Below are 25,570 nucleotides of genomic sequence, written 5' to 3'. Positions count from 1 at the left end.
TCCATAAAAGCTCTTCATACACACATAATCACAGTGTGCGACACATGGCTTATCCCAGGACAGCATGTTCTTGGAGGAGCAGAGGAATCAGAGCCACTAACTGGTTGGATCAAGTGGTTGGATCAAGCTTCATCCTGCCCTGTGTCCTGTCTTCAGTGGTACTTGAAGTGGCACCTGTGGAAGAGTATAAGAACAGGCCATGCTTGTAGCTATTTTTCATTACAAATGCTTTCCCAGGCTCCAGCTATTTGAAGCTGCAGGACTTTCTCAACTAGAGACTATCTATTGATATTTAAGAGCACGCAATGGATTTTCCTTGCATTAGTTATTCCAGTCTCCCTCAAACCTACATAAATGCTTTTGTTCGCTACAGATTCATACACTGCATTTATACAGTTTGTTCTCAGCTCTTTTCCTAGAAGTCAAGTCAGGTTTTGTGACCATACTCAGAATCAAGCATTGCTCCTATAGCCCAGTTCATTGCACTTCTGAGATTTCTCTCCCAAGTGACATTATCCCATTTTGAGCCCATTTCACTGCATTTTAGATTAAGATGGCTCCCTCTTCCCCCTGGATTGCTTTGTTTTTCTCAGCATCATAGGCTGCAACCCCACCATTCCACATTGCAGGGACTTTCTGCAGCTATTCAGTGCAGCTTTTGGTTTTTGCTATTCCAAATAGCAGCAAACTTCATCTGCCACTTACTCCTCTCTATTATTACCAGACACATTCAAAAGCTCTGGCCTTTGACAGGCGCTTGTCACATTTGACTTATGTCAGTTCTCCACTAGGAAATACGGCCCTTCACCTCTCAGTCTTTGTTTCCCATCTTTCAGCTTATTATTTACTCATTAGAGACCCCCATGAGATATCTCAAAACCTTGAGAGCACAACAGGACCTCTGGCTGGCCAAGGTCCAGCCACACATGGAGTACCTTGAAAAAGACCTATTTTCCCATTTGCTCTCTCAGCCCAACTCCTCAGCTTGCAAGCCTCAATAACCTCCCCCAGGAAGGCTCCCAGTTGTGTCAGCGAGGAAAGGAGAATAGCTGCACCCCAGGCACAGCGCAGTCATTAATATTTAGTACAGACTGACACAATGTAATGGCAGCAGGCAGGCATCAAGGAGGCTGAGCATCCTTGACTGTGCTGAACTCAAGCTATGCCAGACCACGGCAAGAAATTCCTGGAGATCACTTTTTTTCCTGGGGGGAGCCTGAACAGGTGCCCACAGAAACACTACCAGGACTTCCTCCTGCAATGCCATGGGCTTAGAGCAGCCACAAAGAGAACTGTCATTACTCAGCAACTCACCTTGCTCTCAAACCCTGTAAAACATCTGGAGAGAAAAAAAACACGGCTCTCCCTAACATCCCTTGCTGGATGCTATTCCTCCATCCTAGGGAGACAAAGAGAGCGCAGCCTTTTCCTCCTAGTGACCATCTTACATCCTGCCACCCACCCCCAGCTCCTAATTGTCTCTGTGGACTTCAGTCTTCACCTCCCTGTCACACCATGTTTTTGCAAAGTGCTCCCTTCAGCCTCCTCCACCCCAGAGCTACCCACATTTCAGCGCCCAGAGAACAAGCCTCAGGAAAAGCATCTTCCTCTTCTTTCACAAGGAGCGGCCGACTGCTTCAGATAATGGTGTTACGTGAACAGGTCGGACACTGAGCAGCAAGATTAGTTCCCACAAAGACTGGGTAGTAATGAGAGTGGTTAAAGACAGGTAATGAGTGGGTGGCATTTGTCAGCTTCATAATGTAGGTTATAATTTGTTTATTACTCTTGCTACTGCTTTCGCTGCTGTTGGAATGCAATTAAATAATAGCACCTGTGAGTCTTGCTGAGTATCTGTCATCCCTGACCTACAAACATCCCTGAGCCTCTGCTGCACATGCAGTAGCACGGGACACGTGGTGGCATCACATGTCCAGTAGGAAGTATCCCACAGCTCAGGAAGAAAAGTGGAGAACTCCATAGATAAAACCAAACATAACTCCACAGGGAACAGGCTCTCAGAAGTTTTGGAGAGTCAAGAAAACTAACCATCATCCAGAGTTTCATTCATAGTTATTTCAGGACAGTGACATCTGGGAGTTATTCTGGACTGCCAGAGATCAGAGTTTGATTTTAACACTGAAGCAGGGGAAAAGCTCCTGCGTGTAACTCACCACTGGTCCCATCTCCAAGGTCAAGTGCTTCATCTCTTGGTGGCAAATCAGCACAAGCTGCAAGGGCCCACCATTTTCCAGGGGAGTCAGCGCATATGACCCAGAAGTGCTCTTCACAAGATGGACATCCCTCTCCTGAGAGGATCTGTCCTCTCCCTTTCCATCTGAGAGGGGCTTGGCTAGCCCAGTCCGGAGGATGAGGCTGCAGGCACCAGACTGATACAAACACTCTAAGTGGTGCATGGACAGGGGACAAGACGGGGCTTTCTTGGCTACTGCTGGTTTGAGCTACAGACAGGAAGTGTCAGTCCCATCATGTTGACTGGAAACTGTATCTCAGTGGAAGCAGAGATTCTGTATCAGGAAAGCACATTGGCAGACATCAGCTTCAAACGTGACTGGATTTGTTTTATTAAAAATACTGACATTTGTAAGTCTTGCTTCATGCACACACATGCATTTCTCTCTCCTTTTACCACATTTAAAACTAGACTAGGAAATTCTCTAAAACTGCCTGAGCAGCTGGCAACGCAGGAAAGCAGCAAGCTGGCTGCTCCGGGCTTTTTCAGACACAGATTTGTGCGGTTCAGCCCCTTATTTGGACTGCCATCGGCGTGACACCCCTCAACACTAGTGCCTTCACCATGTTCTGCTGCAGGACTCACTGGACAGAGGCAGACAGGGTCAGCAGAAAATCTCTGCTTCACCAGCTTTCAGTAATAACCCTCCTGCCCATCCCCAAACCCCTTGTCCTTCCCCTTGCAAAGAAAAACATGCTGCAGGGACAATAAATAAAGATCAGCAGCGAATTTCAGCACTGAACTGCACTATCAGTGCATGTTTGGGCACAAGCTAGCGCCCACTGAAGTCAGCAGAAGTTTGGAAAGACAAAACACCTCCCACACAAAGGAGAGACAGAGGAAGCAGTCAGAGCTGCAAGGCAGATAAGCTGCCTGTCAGAACAGGCTTGGACTGTCCTAGCAGGAAGATGTTGTCCAATGAGAGGGAAAGCTATTTGGGGAATGAATGAATAGTGAAGCTTCTTGTTAAAAAAAAAAAAAAATTAAAAAAACCCAAACAAACAAAAAAAAAAAGCCCACAACACTTTTCCAAACATCTCTCTCTCTCTCAGCTTTCTGCCAAGTGGATGCAAGGCCAAGACATGCAGGAGCCTGCTTGAACCTCTAGCACAGGATCATTCAAAGGCAACAGCCGCCTGAATGGGGACAGAGGGAAGGTGATGAATAGCAGAGAGGACACAGAGATGGAGCTCACCACAGAGCTGATCCTTGTTCTGTCAGAGGAGAGGACAGCTTTCTGTGGGGTCAGCACCCTGAATTCCCTCAAACTCACATTCAGCATCCCACTTTGCACAGCTCCGAGAGAATCCTGCTTGGCTCCCGGGGATGCGGTCCTGCCTGGGGCGCTGCCTGCTCCAAGCAGCGGGGAATCAGCCATCCAGGGAGAGGAAGTGGCAGATTTAGAGTAAGAACCAAACTGCACCACTGGAGCAGAGCTGTAAATCTTCCACCAGGGACTTAGCCCTTAACTGCCAGGATTGCATGGTAAAATGACGGGTCCAATTCAGACCCACACTGGTGAAAGGAAGAGGCGTGCTTACCCCAAAACCAAAGTCACAAACCCTCTAGCCGCACCCCCTCATACACATTTCAATTCAAAATCTTCCACACAGAAAAATGCTGTGCTTCTGGGGTGTCACATCTGCAACCAAACCTCAGAGGTCAGCTTCTCGCTCGCTTTCACTAATGCCCTATCAGTGACCAGGGTCTAGCCAAGGCACCAGTCTCCTCCCTCCCTCTTTCTGCAGGGTTTATCACAACAATTCACCTCTCAGAAGAAAACAAGGCAAAACCACAAGCCAAACTAGAGCAGTCCTTACAAGAAAAGGAAAGAAAAGAAAAGAAAAAGGCAACACAGACCAGAAACAAAGAGTAGACTTCATAAAAGCAAAACCCCAAATCATGAAGAATCTGCCCTTGAGGCAGTGATGGGAGATGAGAAGAGCAGAGCGCCTGAATGCAGAGACTTTCAAAATAAAGCAGGGAGAAACCCAGCAAATGGCTTTACATAAGCCAGATGTTTCCCCAGGGAAAGAAAGTAGGAAAATAAATAAATCTGTCTGGATTCCCCTTCCTCCACTCATACTTGGTTCCCTCACCAGATACTTCTTAAGGCCCTACGTGCTCTTGGATCACTTGCACCACTGAGCAGCACGGAAGTAACACACTTCCCCCCCAAACCTCCCACAGCACAGCTGGTTTCCATTTCCAACATGCCCCAATGTCTCAGAGAAACTCAGAGCTCCAGTCTCCTGCAGAAGGACCACGGCTTCACATGAGCAGCTAGCGGGTAAGTCCCAAAAATCTGAAGAAACAGAAAGCAGTGGAGAAACCAGGGAAAGCACATAAGGATAATGCAGAACAAGCGCAAGTTCAGCTATGAGTACAAACAACCAAAAGGGAGAAAGGAAGGCCAGAGAGCACTGGTGGTCTCTCCATGCACCAGGAAGGGGGAGGGAGGTCCATATTGACCCAGCACTGAGGGGTCCACATGGCCCACAGAGGCTGGGCACCAGCAGTCTGGGGCTGTACAGCCAGCCCGGGTGTCTGTGCCTGCCGCATGATTAATTCCAAACCCATAATTAGTCCCCAACCCTTGACTGAGCCATCAAAGCCGAACCACAGCTTCCGCCCTGACCCAACTCACAACCTAAAAACACGATGGTGACAGGGCTGAGCAGGGCAGCATGGAGGTGTCAGGGAGGAGCCCGGAGGCACCAGAAACTTACAGTTCCATTGCAAGCAGCTCATCGCCTCTGACCACTGGTGCTGGCGCCATCATGGCTGCCAAGGACTGCCACCGCCATCACAGGCTGAGGGGTTCAGCTGCCGCCAGCTGCACAGAGCCTTCTTCCCCTGGCTGTTTGCCCTCCCACACCTCCTTCGCAGGACTCAGCCACGTTTCTGTACCATCACGATGGACACGAGTCTTTCAGGCCTTCCCAGGCCACCAGTCAGGGTCCCCTCAGGTGCCACCCGAGGTGTCACAGCAGCTCCTCATGTGTTTTGGAGAGGTAAAAGGTAAGAACAGAGACATAGCCAGGCTGGAAATAGGAGATGGTGCTCACTGAGGTAATTTTTCCACCACCACCACAAGCCCTGCTGGCCCAGGAAGAGGGGCTGGTGCACCCTCCTCAGGGCAGCGGCACCCATGGGGAAGGGGTGTGCTGTGGAGAGGAGGGGCACAAAATGGCTGCCACTGCCCACCCTGAGGAGAGCGCCACCCCAAGGTCCAACACCCCACAATTTCCCACCAATTTAAGGCTGATACCACACACAAAGCCATTTAAACTTGAGCACAGCCCCGGGAAACAGCCACATTCACTGCTTTATCGTTGTGTCACTAGCTGAACTATGTGTAGCAGCCCAGACCCCACACCACCCGTCTAGACATGTCAGCCCTTAGCACCCGCTTGCCCCTTCCTGGCATGGCGACCCTCCCCATCACAATACAACCGCCAGCACACAGCACAGCCATGTCCCTCATGCCACACTCCTGTGGCGGTCTATCGCACCCAAATCCCAGGCGCTGCCTGGGCTGGGGATCCAGCAGCGACCTTGTGGCAGCTCTGGGCAGCCTCCCTGCAGCCAGTCCTTCGGGCCAGTGTGGCCGGGCAACACAGCAAGACAGTCAAAAGACAAAGCCATCAGAAGGGGAACTTCGCAGCTTGAACAGAGGAACCTGCAGGAATGGGACGTGGAGGCTGGATGGGGACTTCCACGAGCTGCTCTCCCTACCTGCTGAACATTTCCTCACCCGCCCTCTCATCCCACATTACATATAGCCAGCCCAGCGCTCTGACCTCAAGCACGGTTAAGAAAAAGATTTGAGGAAGCAAAGCAGCAAATGGCACAAAATCCAGAAGAAAGCCCACTTTCACACACTTTCCGAGCAGCCCAGAGCATGACTATCACAACCTGTGCTAGTCGGCTGTAAATATAGGGATGTGTTGATTAGCTGAACTATTTACATGCCTTCAGAACACTGCAAATAATAGTCTGATTTGCTCACGTAAAGGATAAAAAAAAAAAAAAAAAAAAGAAAAGAACAGCCCAGAAATAACCTGGTTACCTGGGAAATGTGAGCACACAAATTCAGGTGGTGGCAGGAAGAGTCTGCTTTCCCACGTGTGTCTCTGGGTGACGCAACAGCCGGCAAGTTCAGAGCTGCAGAGGTTGACTTGCATCACGTTCAGAGCCTGTTTGACACCACACCAAGAAATAAGAGCTTAGGAGAGGGGTAAGGGTAGACACAAGCGAGGGAAAGAAAGCTAGAAGTAACCCCAAAGCCCCTTTGCTGAGCTCATGTTCTGCTCATTGGGGTCCTGATGCTGCCTCCACTACTCTTTCACATCCCCCTCCTGCGGTTGTTTGGGAGACATCTCCCCGGCCTTTGCACTGTCTCTCTGTCAATGACCACAAGTAATCCCCACTGCACTGCCCTAGGAACCTGCTCTTTGCTCTCCCACTTCGTAAGATGCCAAACACACACCCTCGTGCTCAGGACATACCTGCTGTCCTCACCCTTCCCTCTCTGGATGGGGTGAGCCACCAGGCTCTGCTGGCTGCCATGCCGACAGCACAAAGGGAATATATGCTATGCTGTGCAGAGGGCTGCTGGGAGCATTCAAAATCAGCTACGTGGGCTTCCTGGTGGGGAACTGCAGAAGTTTAGCTCTACCTGTGTTCAGAGCTTTATGCTTTTGCCATGACTTGAATCAGAGGGAGAAACTTTTTGAAAGCACCTGGGACCTGTTGTCCCTCTAACTGTTCAAATCAAAGAAATAATACAACGTCATCCATTAAGAACAAAACAAAACAAAAAAAATCCCAATTACATTGCCTGAGGGCTTGTGGCATCACACGTGAAAACCCAGGGAGAGCAGATCTCTCTGCTTGTGCAGGGGATTACCTGGTTTTGTAAAGCAGAGCACTGTACAAGCAGCTTGTCTGGAATCAATGAGTTAACCGAGGAGCTTCTCCCTGCTGCGTGTGGGAAGCAGCATCTCCTTGCCAAATTCCACCGATCTGAACATAACCAGCTTTCTCACTCAGTCCACGCTCCTACGCTCAGCTAGTGCTCGTGCCCGCCTCTGCAAGGGAGTATAGACAGACCCCACGCTCTTTTTTTCTCTCTGTAACTATTGCTCCAGCATTGCCCCTTCTCTGATGTCAGTTCTTGTCTCCTCACTAAATTACAGGACATCAGGTCTCCAAGGAAACCCCATCCGAGCCAAGAAGCACCATGCAAGACATTTGTAAAACACTGATGGCTGAGGACCAGCTAGGCTGGCTGCTCCCTGCTGTCAAGGCCAGGAAGCTTGGAAAAGGCTCCTTTGGGTTCTGAAGGAAAGAACACTTGCAGGTGGCAGGATGGTTTTCAGATAAGCCATCTCCTTCCTTCGGCAACGGGGCTTTCGAGTGCAGCAGTGGCGAGATACTCATAACAAACAGGCTTGCATCTCCCAGGATGGGGTACCCCGAGGGAGCTGCCTGCTGAGGAGCAGCCTGGCAGCTGCCTGCGCACCAGCTCTTCCACCCAGACCCTCGCCAATAGCGGCTGTGCTGTTCCAGCCAGCCACAACGCAGCTAGCGCGCAAACGCGCTTACAGAGCTAATGCTAACGGCTAATATCCTATTCCACACCTTAGCAGAAAATCATAAGATGAAATTAGATGGAAGCAAATATAGCCATACACCTGACAAGCCGTTCTGCACTCCTTCAGTGCGCAGCCAGCCTCCAGCATGGTTTCATATCTGCCTCAAGAAACTCTACCATGCAATTACAGGGGAAAAACCTAAAGGCCTTCTTTTCCATGCATACTGAGTGAATTTTCATTTGTTGAGCCACAAATAGGCCTCTAAATCAATATATAGATTACCATCACACAGTCAAGGAGTAAACAAAAAAAATTCTCACGCACACACACGCTCCCTTGGCTCCTGCTTCAGCCTCTGACCACCCACCCTGCTCTGCAATGGACTCTGCGCCCGTCAGCCTGAGCTCCTCCTGGAATAAAACTAGCTATATCCTCGGTACTCAGGCCCTAGGATTAGAACGGAGACACGCACACACTTTGAGGAACTGCACAATTGAATAGACAGTAATTTAATTTCTTGCCATTTCGATTAAAACAAGGACTGGGGGGACACACACCCCGCTGCTGCTCAGTCCTGCCCAGCTATGAGCAGAGGCGTGGGGAGCCACAGCTCCCTTAGCTGAGCTGCTCTTCAGCGCTTGAAGCCTCATTTCACCCTAAAGCAGCCTCTGCAGCCCCTGCAGCCCCTCCTGGTTTCCCCACAAATTGTTTGCACCCGCAGCCGGGGAGCACAAGGGGACAGCACAGCCCATGTGGGACACTGTGGCCACAGGCTTGGGCCCCCGACTCAAGGATGCAGGAGGGAGCTCCTGCTCTCCATGAAACCCAGAAGTCATCAGTTGGCTGCCCGCAAGGCCATGACTTCTTGCTTTCCTACCAAAATAAAGTCCGCTATCACAACAGTTGTGGTCAAGGCCTTGCCATGCCTTTGTAGGCCACGCTTAAACAGCGAACAAAAGTGTCTTTAGTTTATCTATTTATTTTTGGCACAGAGGAATGGCTGGGGTCAAAGCCAGTCCCATTCTCAAGCTGTTCTTTGTTCTCCAGTTTATCCAATACCCCATATCCCCTCTCCTTGCCCTCCCACCTCCCCCTCTCTGTTTTACCACAGGTCTTAAAAATTAAGCTGTGCATGAAACCAAACACCATACTTGAACACTGCCCAGCAAATGCTCTTCATGGTCACAGAAGAATACTAATCAGCCATAAAAAAAAAAAAATGGATAAGAGCAGCATGCCCTTATATGGGCAGAGGCTAGACAAGCATCTGACACAAACATCATTTTTAAAGAAAAAATAATATTTATTTGCAATACAAACAAAGTCCCAATATTGGATCAGTATATATAGGGTCACTAATTTTCCTTCATAACTCAGAAAGCAAAACCATTCCTCACTAACAAGCTCTCATTTGTACTAATCAGAAGATGCATCTTTTTTTTTTTTTTTCCTTTAAAGAAGAAAGACCACTAACAGCACAGGAAGCCTTTACAAACCAGCTTAGCTGTAATGCAATACAGATGCACTGTCAAAAAATCCCTGAAAAAATAATTCCTCCATGAGGTAAGATGCAATTAGGATATTCTCAATTTTCTCACTCACAACCGTACTTACACCTCATTCTCCCTTCCAATGACCCACGATCCCAACATTGCTTCAAACAAAACCCAACAAACAAACAAAAAACAACCAGAAAACAAGAAGGAGAAGCTCATTCCAACATTCTGGTAACATCTTTAACAAAAAGAACAGTTTCAGGATGTGACAGCGTCAAACATTCCTCCAGATGGAGATTTTTTTTTATTATTTTTTCTTTTTCTTGAAAAAAGTACAAAAAACTGGATATTTAGAAAAAAATCCGTGGCTTTTTTTTTTTTTTCAGTTACATGAGAGTTAAAGTGGACAGGGAGGGGGGAGAAAGGAGGGACTACATTGCAGCCAATAAAGAAATCTCCAAATCCATTCTGCCCTCCTCCCAGAAATTACCACTTCCTCCCCCTCCCGGCTTGGTATAAGGTGTTTGCCAAACACTAGCCAGAAATATAAACAAGTCTTCTCAGAATAGAAGGCACGGCATAAAGTTATTTGAAAGAGGAAGAAAAAACAAAATCAGAACCTCTGTTGAAAGCTCCAATCATCTCAGAATTTGCCAGTTAATATATATATTCATATATATATATAAAAAAATCTGTTACAACACTGTTGTCATCATTTCCACATCTCGTCACTCCCTTCACACGCTCCGTGCGTGACGATTCAGTCCCGTCCCGCTAAGCTTGCTCTGCTCCAGGCGCTCGCCGCATTCCCCCCCTCTGCCCCGCACACGTGGGAAAGAATTGAGTGTGCACAAGAAACGCCAACATCACAACTACCTTCTGTACTCTGGAAGCTGGAATGGTTTCAGGCCAGCTGGATGACGTTAAGTCAGTCAACAGGCAGCAGAGAACGAAGCTGGGCTCAGACATGCTTCTACCAACTCTGGAGGCTACAAGAGTTTTACCTCTGGCAATAGCAAACAGTGTTTTTGGCAGAGGTGGCATTAAAAAAAAAAAAAAAAAAAAGCTTGCGGCTTAGTCACCTTGGCTGAATCAGTGCAGAGTTTGTGATTGTGAGTGCAGGAGTGGTGAAGGGGTTGCGTTTAAGCCCAACTGGCCTTCACACATAACAAAGCTTCCTACCAGATGCTAACAACAACAGCAGCAGCATGTATCTCTCTCTGGAGTACCCAGTAATATGCCAGGACATACCAAGGCTTCACAAAGTGTGCAAAATGCATTTGGTCAATATAAACATTTGATTAAAAAAAATAATAAATGATCAAACAAGAAACAGAATAAAATACTGGTTTTGCAACCTCGTCTGTACAAACAGTCAGGAACTTACATATTTAAAAAGAGTTTGAACCCAAAGCTCGAGTAAGATCTACCTTTTTTTTTTTTTTAAATCAAAAAAAAAAGTAAACTTGGGTTTTAAAACAGTCTTGGCCCAACACCTTTTGTTCAAGGTTTCCAAGTGCATAAATCTCCTCACTTTCCTCAGCAAGCTAACCCCCGGTAGCTCTTCACATGTGTGCGTGCTCTGACAGTCCCAATGCACCCAGGAAAGCGGTTATTGCCGGTAACAGCTGCGTTCAAAACGCTGTAACATCGCCCGTATTAAATAACCCCCTGTAAAAAGACTACCTCTTCAAACCACTTTGATCAGGATACTAATGAACGGCATTAGCCTTCGTAAAGCAGCGATCAGGCACCTCTGCCCAGAGAAGCTAGTCCTTTCAGAGCTGCCTGGCAAGACAGATATTTTTTTGTAAGAGTTGAAATGCTCAAGAGAAGCGATTCGATGCTCGAGTTCCCAACCAGGCGGCATCCCCTTCATGTGGACTCCAGAGTGTTCAGCTGAAACAAGTTGTGGTTGGTGGGGGTGGTGAAGTAGAGCTGTTCGCTGGGCGAGCGGTTGTCGCAAGGGCTGTTGAGTCCCAGAGTCCTCTCAAAGTCCAGGAGCTGGCCCATGAAGTTAAAGTTTGGAGAAATGTTGGATTTTTTCCTTTTCACAAAGTCATAGGCATCGTTCAGGGACAAGTTGAGTTTTTGCATCAAGTAGGCGACAGTGACTGTTACGGACCGGCTGATGCCAGCGAGGCAGTGAACAAGGATCCCACACTTCTTGGAACGGGCCTCATCTGAAACAAGACAAGGGGAAGGGGGAGTCTATTATTCCGCACCAAAAACGCATGGCTTTGGAGCAGGGCCAGGTGGCAGCTGCAAGCTCCCAGGACCAGGATGACTGCCAGAACTGGATCCCCTGCTCCTAGCGACACCATCTTGTGTCCCTTTGACACCCACATCTCTCCCCAAAGGGCTCCTGAGATATTCCCACCGCAGGGTGAAGCTACACATCCCCGTCTCACACAGCAAGGCCAAGAATCTCACGTGCTCGAGAAGTATATCAAGCCTGGCAACACAACGCTTGCCTGGGGACCATCGGTACCCCTCTATTCAAACAAAGAAATGGAGTAACCCACAAAAAGCAGGTGGAGCTGGAGACAACAGCTCCAGGGAGATGCTGGTGGTCGGGCATAGCACACCCACCTGAACACCAACTAACAGGGGAAGGCGACGCACTTGATGCGAGGCTACAGCCCAGCACCACGCAAGCTATTCTCTTCCACTGTTCTTGTCCTCCTTCCACTAGAAAGTTATCTGAATGCAGTCAAAGCCAATTTAAGCGGAGTCTGAAGTGCAGGAACTTCCCTTATTGCGAAATCGTTCTTTAGGATCGACAGAACCACACTTCACTACAAACAAACACTTGTATTGGAGGAGACTCTCAGGATGAATGGTAGCAGGGAGCAGGAATGCAGCCTGGACCAAAAAATGGCGAGAGAACAGCAACGAAATTTCCCCTCCCTTGCCACCGATTGAAAAGCACACACACACTCATTGTCTCTTGCACAGCCGGAACAGCGTGATCCCTTTATGAATTGACATCTTAGTGCTGAAAGAGGGACACGCTGCTGCGAGCGCTGAATGCACGCAAGTACCCAGCGCCGCTTACTTCTGGGCAGCCCTATTTGAAGTCAGTCATTTGACTGAGAGCTTGATGGGGAGGGAGAAGGTGGCAGGAAAAAGAGGATCCTCAGGCAAAGCCAGAGGTGAGAGACACCGGCACCACGAGAGTGGGGAAGGCAAAGAAGATGCAGGCAAAACAAAACCCAGACCCAAGCCACAACAGGTTTTCTGCCCCAGCTTGCAAAACCAGGCAAGAATTTCCAGTACAGTGGGCAATCACCCCCCAGCGTACCTAGCCCTCCCCCCAGTCTCTCTCCATTCAACGTTCTTCTGAGACATTTTTGCCTTTCATCTGACCTGCGCCGCATTTCTTGGTGTTTGGTTTGAGAGTGAGGTAATCCTCCATTTCCTGTCATTAACTGGAAAGCACAAGTGCAGCGTTCAGAGACATCGCCTGACTGGAGCGGACAGATCCCAAATGCCACATGCCAGCAGGGACCCTGTACCTCACCCCCGATGTTTAATACCACGCTCCGTGCGGAAAGTGCAGATGGGGACATCAGACAGGCTGCTGGAGCAGCCGCTTCTGACCACAGCCGTGTTACTAGAGGACAGAAGCTGGGGGCAAAGGAGAGCGCGTGGGAACCAGGGTTTCCGACAGCTGAAAAGCAGAGGAGGACCTTCCACCGCTCTGCTCCCTTTCAGGCCTTACAGCACAGCATGCAGCAGGGTCTAAAATGGAGAGGACAACAAGGCAGCGTCGAAACGGGCTGCGCAGATTTCACTCTGAAGGCAAAGGTCCCCCTCGCCTTTACCTACACCAATGTTTTTAAACCAGATGGGAAGCCATGAGGCTTTTAATAGTGGTAACGACTACCTGCGCCATTCACCTCCCATAAACCAGAACTGATTAGGCTAACGACCATCACCAGCAGACGGCATGGGTCACGCTGGAAGTGTACATCCCTATCCAGTCTGACAGACACTTCTCACAGAAAAAGAAGCAATTTTCAAAGTCACCACCAGCCTGGGAGAAGAGCTCTGCCCCCACGCCCCTCCCCACCACCCGCCAAAGCTCTCTCAGGGGCTGTCTGCACAGCTGTTTTTCCAGCTGAGCTCTGCACTGTAATTATAATCACTAACTCATGGTGTTGACACTTACCTTAGGAGAAGTATCCATACAAGGAGTTAGCTATACTAGGGCAACTTACAGTGGGATCGCAACAAGACTAGCAAATCCTCTCGGGAAAAGACAACATCCCTCCCACCCCCAGATTTCAACCCCACTTGGGGCTGAGGAATTGCTGGCACCAGCCGCGTTAACGCAACTCCCATCGACACTCATTCCTCCGAGCAAAGCAGGCAAAGGAGCTCCCCACCACCGTTCAGCCATTTCACCCTAGTGCAAATCCCCATACAAGGGCAAGAGGCAGCAGGGCCAGTCCTACCGCTTGCAGGTAACCCAACTGGGGTGCTCTAAGAGGGCTGAATTGTGTGTCACCCGAACCCAGCCAGGGTGACACACACCAGAAGAGTCACCTCAGCAGCGTGACACTCGGCTGCTAAACTAGCACCGATGCTGCACCCCAGAGAGGTGAGGCCAGGGGCGAGCGACAGCCCTGGGAAGCAGCTTGCCACATTCCCAAGCGGTGAGTATGAAAAGAGATGTTCTGCCAAGTACCTACCAATGAAAGCAATGGCCTCGGGAAAGAACTGCGAGAGGTTCTGGCTCCAGTGATCTGAGATGGGGATCTGCTTGTACTTGAACTCTCCGTCGTGCTCAAACATGTTTGGCAGGTTGGGAGTCACATTCAGGATGTATTTAATGCCGTATTTGCCCAGGACATCCAAGTTGGTCGAATCTTTGGCACAGCCCAGGTACAGGTAAGGTAGGATCTGGACCGGAAAGGCAGGCTGATTGTTAGGGAGGGGGCTCCCATCCGACTCCGTGGCACTGCTGGGTTCCCTGTCGGATTCACCATCCGAGCAGTCGGAGCTTATCCGCAGCCCTCCCAGGCCAAGGACCGATGCCGGGGGAGAGTTGCTGGGCGAGGAGCTGTCAAGGTTCGTCTCGCAGTGCTCCGAATATTCAGTTTGAAACTTGTTAAAGCCACCTGGGAAGGGGGAAAGTAGAGAGGGGAGAGGCAGAAAGAAAAAGATGGTTTATTCTTCAGAATAGGACATCCTTCTACCTCAACACATGTGCATGTTATTTAGCATATGTCTTTGCCTGCAAAAAGTTAGTATACCTTCAACTTCACCCCAAGGCATCTCCCTGCTCCCTCATCTTCCCTGGGTGGACTGTTACTGAGCACACAGGTCCCCAAAACCCAAAGAGTGTTTCTTAAAAAGTTTGATATTGCTGTGATAAATGGGGGCCAAATCTCAATCGCAAAAGAAACAATCATCCAAGAATAAAATCCATGGCGAGAGACAATTGTGCCTCATTTAGCTTCTCTGAACTACGGGCCTGGGGCAGTTTAGGCGAGAGCTATTATGCCACCTAGGCAGAAAAGCACAGAAGTATCTGTGTCTGAAAAGATAAAGCAAAAACAACCACCACGTACCCAGCCCCAGCACTAAACCACAATAAAATAATTCAAGCAGGAAAAAAAGGCCATGAGTTTTTCCAGAGAGCGATCCTCACACCTATTTGATCACTACAAACACCTTTTGCGACAGAGCAGCGCCACAGGTTTGCTCTTCACCCAAACCCCAGCAGGCTTGAGGAGGGACAGGACCCCTCACATCTGCTCCTAAAGTCCTTTTCTCCAGCTCCTTGGCTCAAAAGTTTAGGAAGGAAGGCAGAGGCAGGGAAGCAAAAAAAAAAAAAACCCCACCGATCTACCTCCTTTCCAGGCAATATTAAACCGGAGTTTAACCATCGGTATCTGACACTGACAAATGGTTTAATTAGAAAGGCCTCCTGGAAACTTTGTTAGTGGGTTCGGCGGTTGTGGCAGGGTCACTGAGCAGGACAGACAGCTCCTGCCACATCCATTCATGAAAAAGGCTCGTCCTCCCTCCTCCTCCTCCTCTCTCCCCCTCCCCCCCGCGCCGCCAGACAGCGCCGAGGAGCCATTTTGGAATTTTAATTGGAAACATTTCCCACTGAGGCTCCCGGAAAAAGGCAGAGAATGGGGCTCAGCTCCTCCCCTGCCCATCAGGGAGAGCTTAGGAGCAACTTCAAAGCGGCTCCTTCCAGCTAGGGATGAGGAGAGAAACGGGAAAACAAAGCCAAGGAGCGACGGAGCCCATCGGGAGACCCCAAACCGGGATGGGATGGGATACTCGCCCACCGGCACGGGGGGAAATTGGATCAACCCCCGTTCTTGTGTCGTCCCATCGTGTCCCCCCGTCCCGTAAGCTTTGAAGGAGGCTTGTGCGGGCAGCGCAGCCCTGAAGGTCCCCAAATACCCACCTGTCCCCCCGCCACCGCAAACCCTCACCCAGGGGCTCCCCCGGCTCCCCGAAAAAGGGTTTATCAAGAAGCAGCAGTGGTTTTTATTAAAGGGCTGTAAGCGGCAACTTTCTTCACCACTCTCCCCCCCTCCCACCACCACCACCACTCCTCCGCTCTCCTGTTATTTCTGCCTCAAACCCGCCACCCAGCGACCGGACTGGGAGGATGGGAAGGGTCCCATCAGCCCAGCTGTGGGCTCTGCTCAGCCCGCTGCGGAGGCCTGCTGGAATCTTTCAAAATGGCCAAAAAAAAAAAAAACACAAACCACCAAACAAACCCAAAACCCAATCACCAACCCCCCCCAAAAAAACCAAACAGCGGCAGCCCTCACGAAGGGGCATGTGCGGGGCTCGGCTCCCCGCTCCTCCATCGCCCTCCCCGGGGGAGCAGCAGGGACCTCCCCCCCCTCCCAGCTCCGCCGGCATTTCCAGGGAAAGGGGGATAAACCCCCAGCGCTCGCTTTTCGGAGATGGATAGGGGGGAGAAAACAAAAATAAGGGGTGGGCTCTCTTGTCCCCCCTCCAAAAAAATCTGGCCATCCCTTCCGGAGGGGCTGGCGGGGAGCCTGGCGCCGGGGCAGGGAGCCCCCGAAAGGCCCCCTCCGGGGAGCGGAGGCGAGGGGCGCCCCGGGGGTGCCCGGCCGGGGTCGGCTTGGGACAGGGCAGCGCTGCAGGGGACACCACCACTACCACCTCCCTCCCGCAGTGGCGGGGTTGGGGGGGGGGGGGGGGTCCCTCCTGCCGCTGCCGGGGAGGCGACGCAGGAGGAATAGGGGCGCTCCCGGCCGCTTCCAGCCTGCGACCATTTTGTGCGGGGGATTAAAACGGGATGCAGAGAAGAAAAAAAAAATATATAAAAATAAAAATAAGTCAGGCAGAGGGAGGTGGTGGGAACGAAGGAAAACAACGCAGCCACCTCCGGCCAGCCAGGGGATGGGCGCCCGGCGATGCAGGCGCCGGCCGGGGGCTGCGGGGAGGGGGGAGGGATTGAGGGGGAGAACGGACGGACAAGGGCTGCGGGCACCTCACCTTTCAGGTAATAGGCTTTGCAGCCGTCATCGCGCAGCTTCTGGAGCAGCAGCCCCAGGACGGAGGTGGCGGCGCCGCCGTCCTGCCAGTCGGCGGTGGCCTCGTCGTAGAGCAGCACGGTGTCGGCCTTGCAGCGCTTGACGAAGCGCTCCTTGTCCTCGTGGTTGGGGATGATGGAGCGGATGGGCAGGTTGCCCTTCTTGAGGCGGCGGAGCATGAGCCCGGGGATGGCCAGGTTGATGGCCGTCTCGATGTGCGAGCTCTCGAAGAGCTCGTGGGGGCGGCAGTCGAGCAGCAGCAGCGAGCGGCCGCCGCCCGACTCCAGCTCCTCCTGCAGCCACTCCGCGCTCTTGCACGGCATCGCCGCAGCCATGGGCGCCCGCGGGGAGCTCCCCCAGACCTGCGTTTTCATGGGGCTCGGCAGCGGCGGCCGCCAGCGCCCGGCCCACCGGCCACCCACGCGGCGGCCGGACGCGGCCCCGCTCTCCGCTCCCGCCCCGCACCAGGCCGGGCTTGCGCTCTAGCCGGACGCGGCTCCGCTCCGCACGGCCGTAGGTGCAAGCGCTTTTGCCTGCGGCCCGGAGCGCGGCGGCCCCTGCTCTGCCCTACGCGGTGCGCCCCATCCCGGCGGCCTCAATTAAAGCGGGGCTTCGCCGGCGGCTCGGCGTGTCATGCCTCGGGAGGCGGAGCGGGCGGCGGGGCCGGACAAGCGGCAGCACGCCCCGCCAGGCCCCGCCCCGCTCACGCACCCGCGCCCGAGACCCCGCCCCCCCGCCGCGCGTCACCGCCTCCCGCCACGCCCCCCGCGCCAAAGCGGGCGAGCCCAATGTGGGCAGGGGGCGGGGCCGGCGGAGGGGGCAGAGCGCGGGAAGGCGCGCGCGGGGAATGGCGGGGGGTGGAGCCCGGCCCAGGCGGGCGGGGGGCAGCGCTGCTGCCGGGTATGGGCACCGCCCCCGTACCGCCCCCCCCCGCCCCCCCCGTCAGTTTTCGGCCAAAAGCTTAAGAAAAGTTACGGGAGCGAAGTGAAAGGGGCCGTGGGGGGCGGAGGCCTGCGTGGGTTTTGCGTGGGTCACGGGCAACCCCGCCTCGGTCCTCGACAGCAATGTGCTGCTCCAAAATAAAATTGGCTGAGACTCATTAAGCCTCCGGATTCCCTTTCATTCTCAGAATGAGCCTCAAAATAGACGATTTTGTCTGTGCATCCTCACTTATTTTTAGAGTCTCTTCCCCATTGGTATCCACTACTATAAATACAAACCTTTTGTGCTGCAATACTGAAATTTCGAGACAGGAATGTAACTGGAGGCATCCTTCTGTTTTCCTTCTTTTCCATCTTTTACGTGCCTTTTCATGTGAATCAGTCCTCTGATACCAGAATTTTTCTGTGCCTCATATAAACTGTTTCTTGTTACAAAATAGATTTGATCTTTCTCTTTTTAATGAGCAAGATGACATTAAAAAAACGTGGTTTTGTGTGAAGTGCCTCTATTGCAGTCTGTTTTCACCACGCAGGCAGGCAGACGTTGATGGGTTGCTCACAGAGGTTGTGCAATCTCCATCCTTGTTAGTTTTCAAGATGCGCCTCAGCACAGCCCCGTGTAACCTGGGCTGACCTCAGGCCTGACCCAGCTTTGAGCAGGAGGTTTGACTACAGCCCTCCTGCGAGCCCGTCTCACCTGGGTTATCCTACGTGCGCTTGGAATCAACGTGGGCATCGGTGGGGAGGGGAACAGCTCCTCCTCCAAAGTCTGGGACAGATGAGCCATTCCTTTTTGGCTCTAACTTCTGTTCACTTTAGCCTCTTACTCTAAACTTCCTCAGCAAATGCTGTTAGAAAGGGAAGAGCCAGGCTCTGTTTCACCAGCAGATTCCCAGGCTCGGCGACCTGACGAGGTCTCAACAGGGTTTTTTCCCAGCTGGCTGAATTTCAAGACCTGGGCTCTATTTTGTGTAACAGGAAAGATATTGTTCTTTAAAACAACCCCCCCCCCATGCAAACAAACACGTGTGCGCACACACACACACGCACAGCCTTAATGGCAATAGTGTTTAAAACTGTGCTGTTCAAGTGATGTTGTCCCAAGGCAAAAAATACAAATCAGCTTGTATTTGAGGATGCTTCTCATCCAGTCAAGATCTGCTTTTCTCAAAGCCAAGGTCTGCTACCAAAACCATAACAGAGCCACTGCCTCCCCAGTGGTCTTTTATATACCCTCAACACATCAAATATCCCAAGGAGGCCGTTTTCCTCTGTCTTTAGTACAAAAGGAGCACTCGGCTGCGCTAGGGTCCCTGTCTCCTTTGAGTCTAATTCGTAAGTCTGGATCCCAATGAAAAACACAGACTCAACACTGCACTTGAGCACATGCTTAACTTTGAGCACACTGAGCATCCCGTTGCAAAACCCTCCAGATTTCAGTGGGACCATGCTCCCAACCCTTTTGTGGATTTTGTTGGCATCAGCAAAATAAACGTCTCGTTCTACATGGCTTTTTTTTTTTGTGACTCAAGTGTGCCCGAGAAAGCGGAACAGCAGAAGCCGTCCACTTCCCCTTGCCCAGTTTATTTTTACCGCCGGTTGCTGTGGGAAGCTATTGTGATTCAGTGTTGCAGTAGGAAGTTACTAACGCTGCTCTTGCAGCAGAGGATGTTGAGGTTCTTATGCAAGCCACGGTGAAAATAGCTGACCTTTCAGTATGTTTATCAGAGCACCTTCAATTCATAAGGGGAACAGCAGCGGCTTGTGCAAGGCACTTACATCTGGGTCTAAAGCCCTCAGTGTACTGGAAACGGCGCCCAGAAACCTTACGGGGACTCCTTGGCTCCCCTGGGGTGGTGCAAGGGTAACCGCCGGCATGCGGTGCTGTGAAACCAGAAGAGAAATGTTTCACCTCCATTTTGCGGTCACATTAGCAACCGCATCAGTTTCGGGACAGGCTCCAGGCGCATCACCTGCAGAGGCAAGACCAGATTTTGCCCCGACGAGGGCGAAAGCAAAACAATATGTCACCTAAAACACCGCTGTGGCATCCTCCGCCTGCCCAGCCAGGAGCCGAAGGAGGGTGGGAGGGCAGCAAGAGAGATTCCCCTCGCTTCTCCCGTCTCCGGGCCCTCAGGAGTCGGGCCCATCCCGGCGGATTCCCCCTGCAGCCCGGCAGGCAGCGGCAGGCAGGGGCGGGCAGGACCGGCAGCCGGCGGGCGGGCAGGCAGCGCGGCGGGCAGCGGCCGGTGCCATCCCGTCGGCGTGCTGCCCTCTGGAGTCAGCCGCTCCGAAACGCACCGCAGCCCGCAGCCGGGACCAACCATCCTCCCTCCGGCGCCAGGCTGCCTATGCCAGGCCCTGCATCCTCACCCTCCGGGGGGATTTCTGCCGCCAAAGAAGAAATCTCGGCTCTGCAATGAGCCCTGGGCATCCTCCCCCCCCCTCCCCCCCCCCCCCCCGCCTCAAATCCCCACCCAAGGAGAAGGCACCTCACACCCACCAGGCTTCCCCAAACGTGGAAGATCAGAAGCACGTAGGCTGGGGCCAGGATGCTGGGAAGGAAGGGCCAGGCTTGGACGGGGCTTCGGGCAACCTGGTCTAGTGGGAGGTGTGCCTGTCCGTGGCAGGGGGGTTGGAACTCGATGATCTACAAGGTCCCTTCCAACCCAAACCATTCTATGATTCTATGCTCAGTGCCAGCACCAGCACCTCCTCCAGCACAGTGGGGCTGGCCGGGGCTCAGGGGTCTCGGTGGTGTTTATCTCACCATGTACGTGGCTTTGCTGACAGCTAGATCAGCACATGTCCAGAAATGAGCAGCTTTCGGCTCAACTCAAAAGGGGTCCAAGTGCTGTGACAAGGACAGCAGAAAGTGATAACCACTCTACACATGGACTGCCGTCATCTCCATGTCATACCACCACAGCTGACCTCGGGTTTCTAATACACAGGGCTGTGTGCGTCTTTCTGGTTGTTATCCTGCTGTGGAAAGACTCTCTCCCCTATCAACCTTTCTACTTGATGCCCAACACAGTGACCAGCAACTTCCCCATGCCCACAGCCATGTCTTGCTGGCTTGGTTTCACAATGTTTTTGTCCTCATCCATCCTGATCTCCCGTGATGCCAATGCAGCCACTATCTCAGGATCCTCATTTCCATCGCTGCCATCTCTCTTCTCCCAGGTTCCCCAACTGCGGAGCCTGCAGACTGGGTTTTGATGTCTCTTTTCCACCTGGGTCTTCATCTTGTGTTTTAGAAACATAGACCATAACCGTGAGTCATGGCAGAACATGAGGTAAATGCATTGTTAGCAGATGTCTACCCCAAACTTACTCCAGGTCCTGGCTTAGCCCTGTGGTGGGCGCTGCTCCCAAGGATGTGACAGCTGCTACTGGGAGCTGAAGAAGCAGCCAAAGTCTTAGGAGAAGGAAGAAGGTGTCACACCATGAGAAGACTCATTATACTAAACACAGCTTAGGTGGGGGCCAATGTTCCCAAGGATTTTGAGAGTAAAGCAAAGGTGTTTGCAATCAGAAACTGGTCATAAGTTAAACCCCAGTTTCTTCTTAAAAATGAACGTTTGAAAAGCATGTCTTTGCTTTTTTTTTTTTTTCTTTCCTTTTAACATGCACTTTCTCAGCGATATTACACCCCAAAATGATTTTCTTTCCAGTCTCAGCTGTCAAAGCAGCCCGCAGCCCTACTCTGGCTTGTAGCAGCTAAACCTTCCTGGGGCTTATCGTCTCATTGCTCAGTCAGCTGTTTGCAACATCTAATAACAAGTATCAGGTATGATTCATGGCCCAGATATCAATCCATAAAGCTATTAAGCTCCTTCTAGCAGGAGTCTTCACCTGTCTCAGGTGCGGGTGGTCAAATATCCATCAGTACCACGAGAGGATGCTCCTTCCTGGCGGTTTAATGATGGACTGGCAGCTCAAAGCAGTATTTTGCGAGCAGTATTTCAGCTGGGAATTCGCTCAGGTGACCTGGGTTCCCTGGTAGCTTCTGGTTTGCTCTGTCACGTTGAGAGAAATCACAATTTTCTATTCTGCACTCTTCCCATCTGTAGAACAGGGCTGGTGCCTCCCCAGCACCTTTGCAAGCATTTGGGTGCTAGGGAACCGGGCAGGTGGGCTGGTGTGACGTTAACATCCTCTTGCGGTGCTGAGTTTCTTGGCTTGAATCACTTTTTTCTATCTTAAAAAAAAAAAAAAAGCATCTTTTTATTTAACTTCAGCTTTCCTTCCTAATTACTTGATTGAGGTAGGAGTTATTTTGTCAGGGAAGGGCACTTGTTGATGGTTTACCCCATGTTTCATTAATGCATCTAAGAGGTTAACTCCTGGTAGAGAAATAGATGCATGGTTTTCACAGAAAAAAAAAAAAAAAAAAAAAGCCCAAATTTGCTTTCTACTCCTGCACTAATTTGTGACTATTTTTATCAACGTTAACACTGAGCCAGGGTAAAAATACTCCCTAGAAAGTTTAGAATTTACATTTGTCTTCATATATATTCAGCAGAAATCGAGCTCCCCAGCCTCCGCACTGCCTAATCTGGATTCATTAGCTTCACCCGCCCCCGAGAAAAATGTCAGATGACTTTGGCCTGGTGAAGCGCTTCACCCACAGAAGCTTAGCAGGAGGATCGAAGTGCGGTGCTCTCCTTTCTGCAGCGAGCCCTCCCTGTGGAGCATCAGCACTGACACTGCAGGGGGGAACACTCAGTGGCGGGAACAGATTCCCCTTCCTAACACAGCCCCGCTTCAGGGCAAAGTCTCCAGTGGGCTCCATCCTGCGAGGATGCGGAGCCCTGGCAAGCATCTTCCCCTCTGCTGCCCCAGAAAAGGCAGGTAGATGTAGGCTGGGGAAGAACCACCATGGGGAGAAACCTCTGTGGAGCATCTTGTGAAGCATGAGGCAGCCACGAGCACACGAGAGCTGCGTGACCAGGTCCTCGGGTGCTGCCATTTCTCCTCTATTAAATGGGCACAGCATCCTTTGCCTCTCCAGGAGGCACTTTTGCTGCAGAGCTTGGAGACTTTCAAGTCAACAGGTCAATGAATTCTGGTCCAAAGACTACAAAATTATTCTCTGGCATGTTCCTGCAGAAGTAAACTAACCCCTCCTGTGCAAAAGCCAGAAGGCGTGTGCAGTGGCTGGCCAGCTCAGGGCAGTTGTCCCCACTTTGCATCTGCACAACGCGGCCTGATGTAGGAGCCTTCGCCTCAGTCTGGCTCTCTCCTTTCCACTGTGCAGGTCTCCAGATAGATCTAGAAGCTCTGTGGCAACCATGGAGGAGCAAAGCTGTGTGTTTCCTTGGGGAATGTGGACATTTGCTCCCCTTTAAACATCTCCACAGCAAAAATTGAGGCTCCGAGAACCCTATTTTTCTGATTTCTGTGATCATCTCTTAGTGGTCTGAGGCTGAAAGTCCCTCTGAGGATCGTCTGGTCCAACCCACATCTCACAGCAGCATCTGCTAAGGCCGGTACTGCATCCCAGTTGGGTATCCCAATATCTCCAAGGATGGAGACTCCACAACCTCTCTGGGCAATCTGATGCAGTGTTTGCCCACCCTCCCAGTGAAAAAGTGTTTTCTTATGCTTAACTGTCACATCCCGTGCTTCAATTTGTCCCCATTGCCTTTTATCCTTTCACTGGGCACCCAATAAGAGTCTGTCTCCATCTTCAGGGTTTGAGGAAACCTCTGCATTTTTACAGAATAGGACATGCTTTCACCTGGGTGCAAAAAAAAAATCTGATCTGCAAAGCCAAAACCTAATTTACCTGGGAAATATTGGCCTAACTCTTCTCACAGTGCTTTGGCTGGGGTAGCTGGTTAAACAAGAAGTTCCGAGGCCCCCATACTTTCTGTAGAACCCAGGAGAGAAAGGGAGCTTGTGCTTAAGCAGGGGCCAAGAGCCCCCATGGGCTGCGCCAGCAAGGGAGGGTGGCTCCAATCTAATTAAACTGGGGGAACATCGTTGAGCAATGACCGCTTCCCTCCTTCCCTGCCACCACTTCCTGAGCTCCAGGCTCCTTCCAGAGGAAGAACTAGAGAATATTTAAGATTATTTACCCTTTTAGCAATGGATTTTAGATGAGCAGGTATGGAAGCGGTGTGTCACCACCCTCACGAAATCCTCCCTCGCAGAGGATTAGAGGAGGGGGCAGCTCCAATGCTCCCTTTGGCATTAGACCCTCCAGAGGCTATCACCACAATGATGGAGCAGGACAGGGTATTTACGGGATTTAAAAAGCCAATAATATCTACCCTTAAGCCTGTCTCACGCATGTATTGGACACAAACAGCACAGTGTGTAGTTGAATATGTACCTATGTACCCCATTTATAATCATGGCTCCTTTTGTATGCCAAAAAAAAGCCCTTCCTCCTAAGAAAACAGGCAGGCAAGAGAGGAATGGCCCAAGAGGGCGAGCGTGGGACCTGTTGGTGCTATCTGAGCACCTCCCCTCTGATCCGCTCACATCTCCATCGCCTCCCCGGCTCGGCGGTTTCGATGTCCTCGGCCAGCCGCCCGGCACACACGTCAGTTCCTCGGCAGCTTCTCCCAGGCGGCCAGGCTGTTTTCAAGAAGCAATTTCCTGCAGAGAAATATTTCTTTTTCGAGGAGGCTAAGTGGCCAGCTTCCTGGTGCAGGCTTTTCCCGGGAAACCATTGCGAAAGCAGCTTCACCACCCACCAGGAAGGGCTGTAAACGAGCAGGGCAGGGGCAGGCTGCACCCAGCTCTGTGTCCCTAACCCAGCTCCCCCCCCCCCCCAACCCCATACGTGCCCCAGGGTGGGGGGGCGAATTTTGTGCCCCTCACCCACCTCTCCCAAGCTGCTGCTAGGATGCTGGCTTGGAGCAGACACGCAGGGAATACCTGAGCTGAGCAGTGCAGAGTCCCCTGGGGAAGGTGCTGTGTAGCCCCTCCAGCTCCCAGCCTGTCCCTCCGGTGGGAGAAGGCGAGAGAAGCTGAGAGAAGACATGACTTTGCCAGGCTTTGGCTCACCAGCCTTTGTCGCTGGGTCTGATTTCAAGCAGGGCCACCAAATACCAGGACAGCCTTCTCTCTCCGGCCTCAGCTGGGCAGTCACCGCTCCTCAGCCTGGTCCTGCGAGGGGCCTGGGCTTCTGGGTGCTCCTCCAAGATGCAAACCCTGCCAGGACTTCTCCCTGCTGCAGAAGGGGTGAGGCAGCCCAGCTCCGCTCCGCTGCGGCAGATGCGAGGCAGTCCCGGTGGCTTTGGGAGCGCTGCCTGGGATTTACACCATGACAAGATCAGAGGCGGTCCTCAGCACCGTGGTGGTGCACCGCATCCCTGCCTATCAACAAAACCCCAAACTGCACCAATTAAGCCCTTAGCTGATGCAGAGATACCAGGGAAGGAGGTTGCACCGTGCCGCCGCTTCTCCGTGCCTGGCTTTAAAGTCAATTAATGTTCGCGTCCTTTTATGCCAACGAGCAGGGCAGATCTCCCAGCCAGGGCATGTCCCCTCACCACGCTGCTCGTTATTCATGTAGTTGTTCTGGTTTGGATGTATTTGGATGGGCAACCCAGGCTCCTGCCCCGCTTCGAGGTCTCACCACATCTGCTGTGGCAACACCCCTTCTTCATTGAGAGGTTTTGCCATCCATCTGTGAAAATGCCCCAGTTCCTGAGGTGTTTTTTTTTCTTGCACCAAGTCCTCTGGTTTTGCAACCCCTCATTGTGATTAAACTAAAACT

The 25,570-nt window shown here is 51.7% G+C and overlaps 1 protein-coding gene across 1 annotated transcript; it reads right to left on the bottom strand.

Moving 5' to 3' along the window:
* Positions 1-9,139: 9,139 nt before the first annotated feature.
* On the bottom strand, positions 9,140-17,472 carry DUSP7 (dual specificity phosphatase 7). Its single transcript, XM_082487802.1, has 3 exons — positions 16,854-17,472; positions 14,048-14,476; positions 9,140-11,533 (listed from the first exon to the last, which is right to left on the bottom strand). Exons 1-3 carry the CDS (start codon positions 17,263-17,265, stop codon positions 11,226-11,228), a joined length of 1,149 nt encoding a protein of 382 aa, XP_082343928.1. The 5' UTR covers positions 17,266-17,472; the 3' UTR covers positions 9,140-11,225.
* Positions 17,473-25,570: the final 8,098 nt, after the last annotated feature.

Source organism: Vanellus vanellus, assembly GCF_965231255.1.
Source record: "Vanellus vanellus genome assembly, chromosome: 9".
In the NCBI taxonomy this organism is placed as follows: Eukaryota; Metazoa; Chordata; class Aves; order Charadriiformes; family Charadriidae; genus Vanellus; species Vanellus vanellus.
The sequence above is the reverse complement of the archived record's forward strand: the minus strand, read 5'-3'. Positions and strand labels throughout refer to the sequence as shown.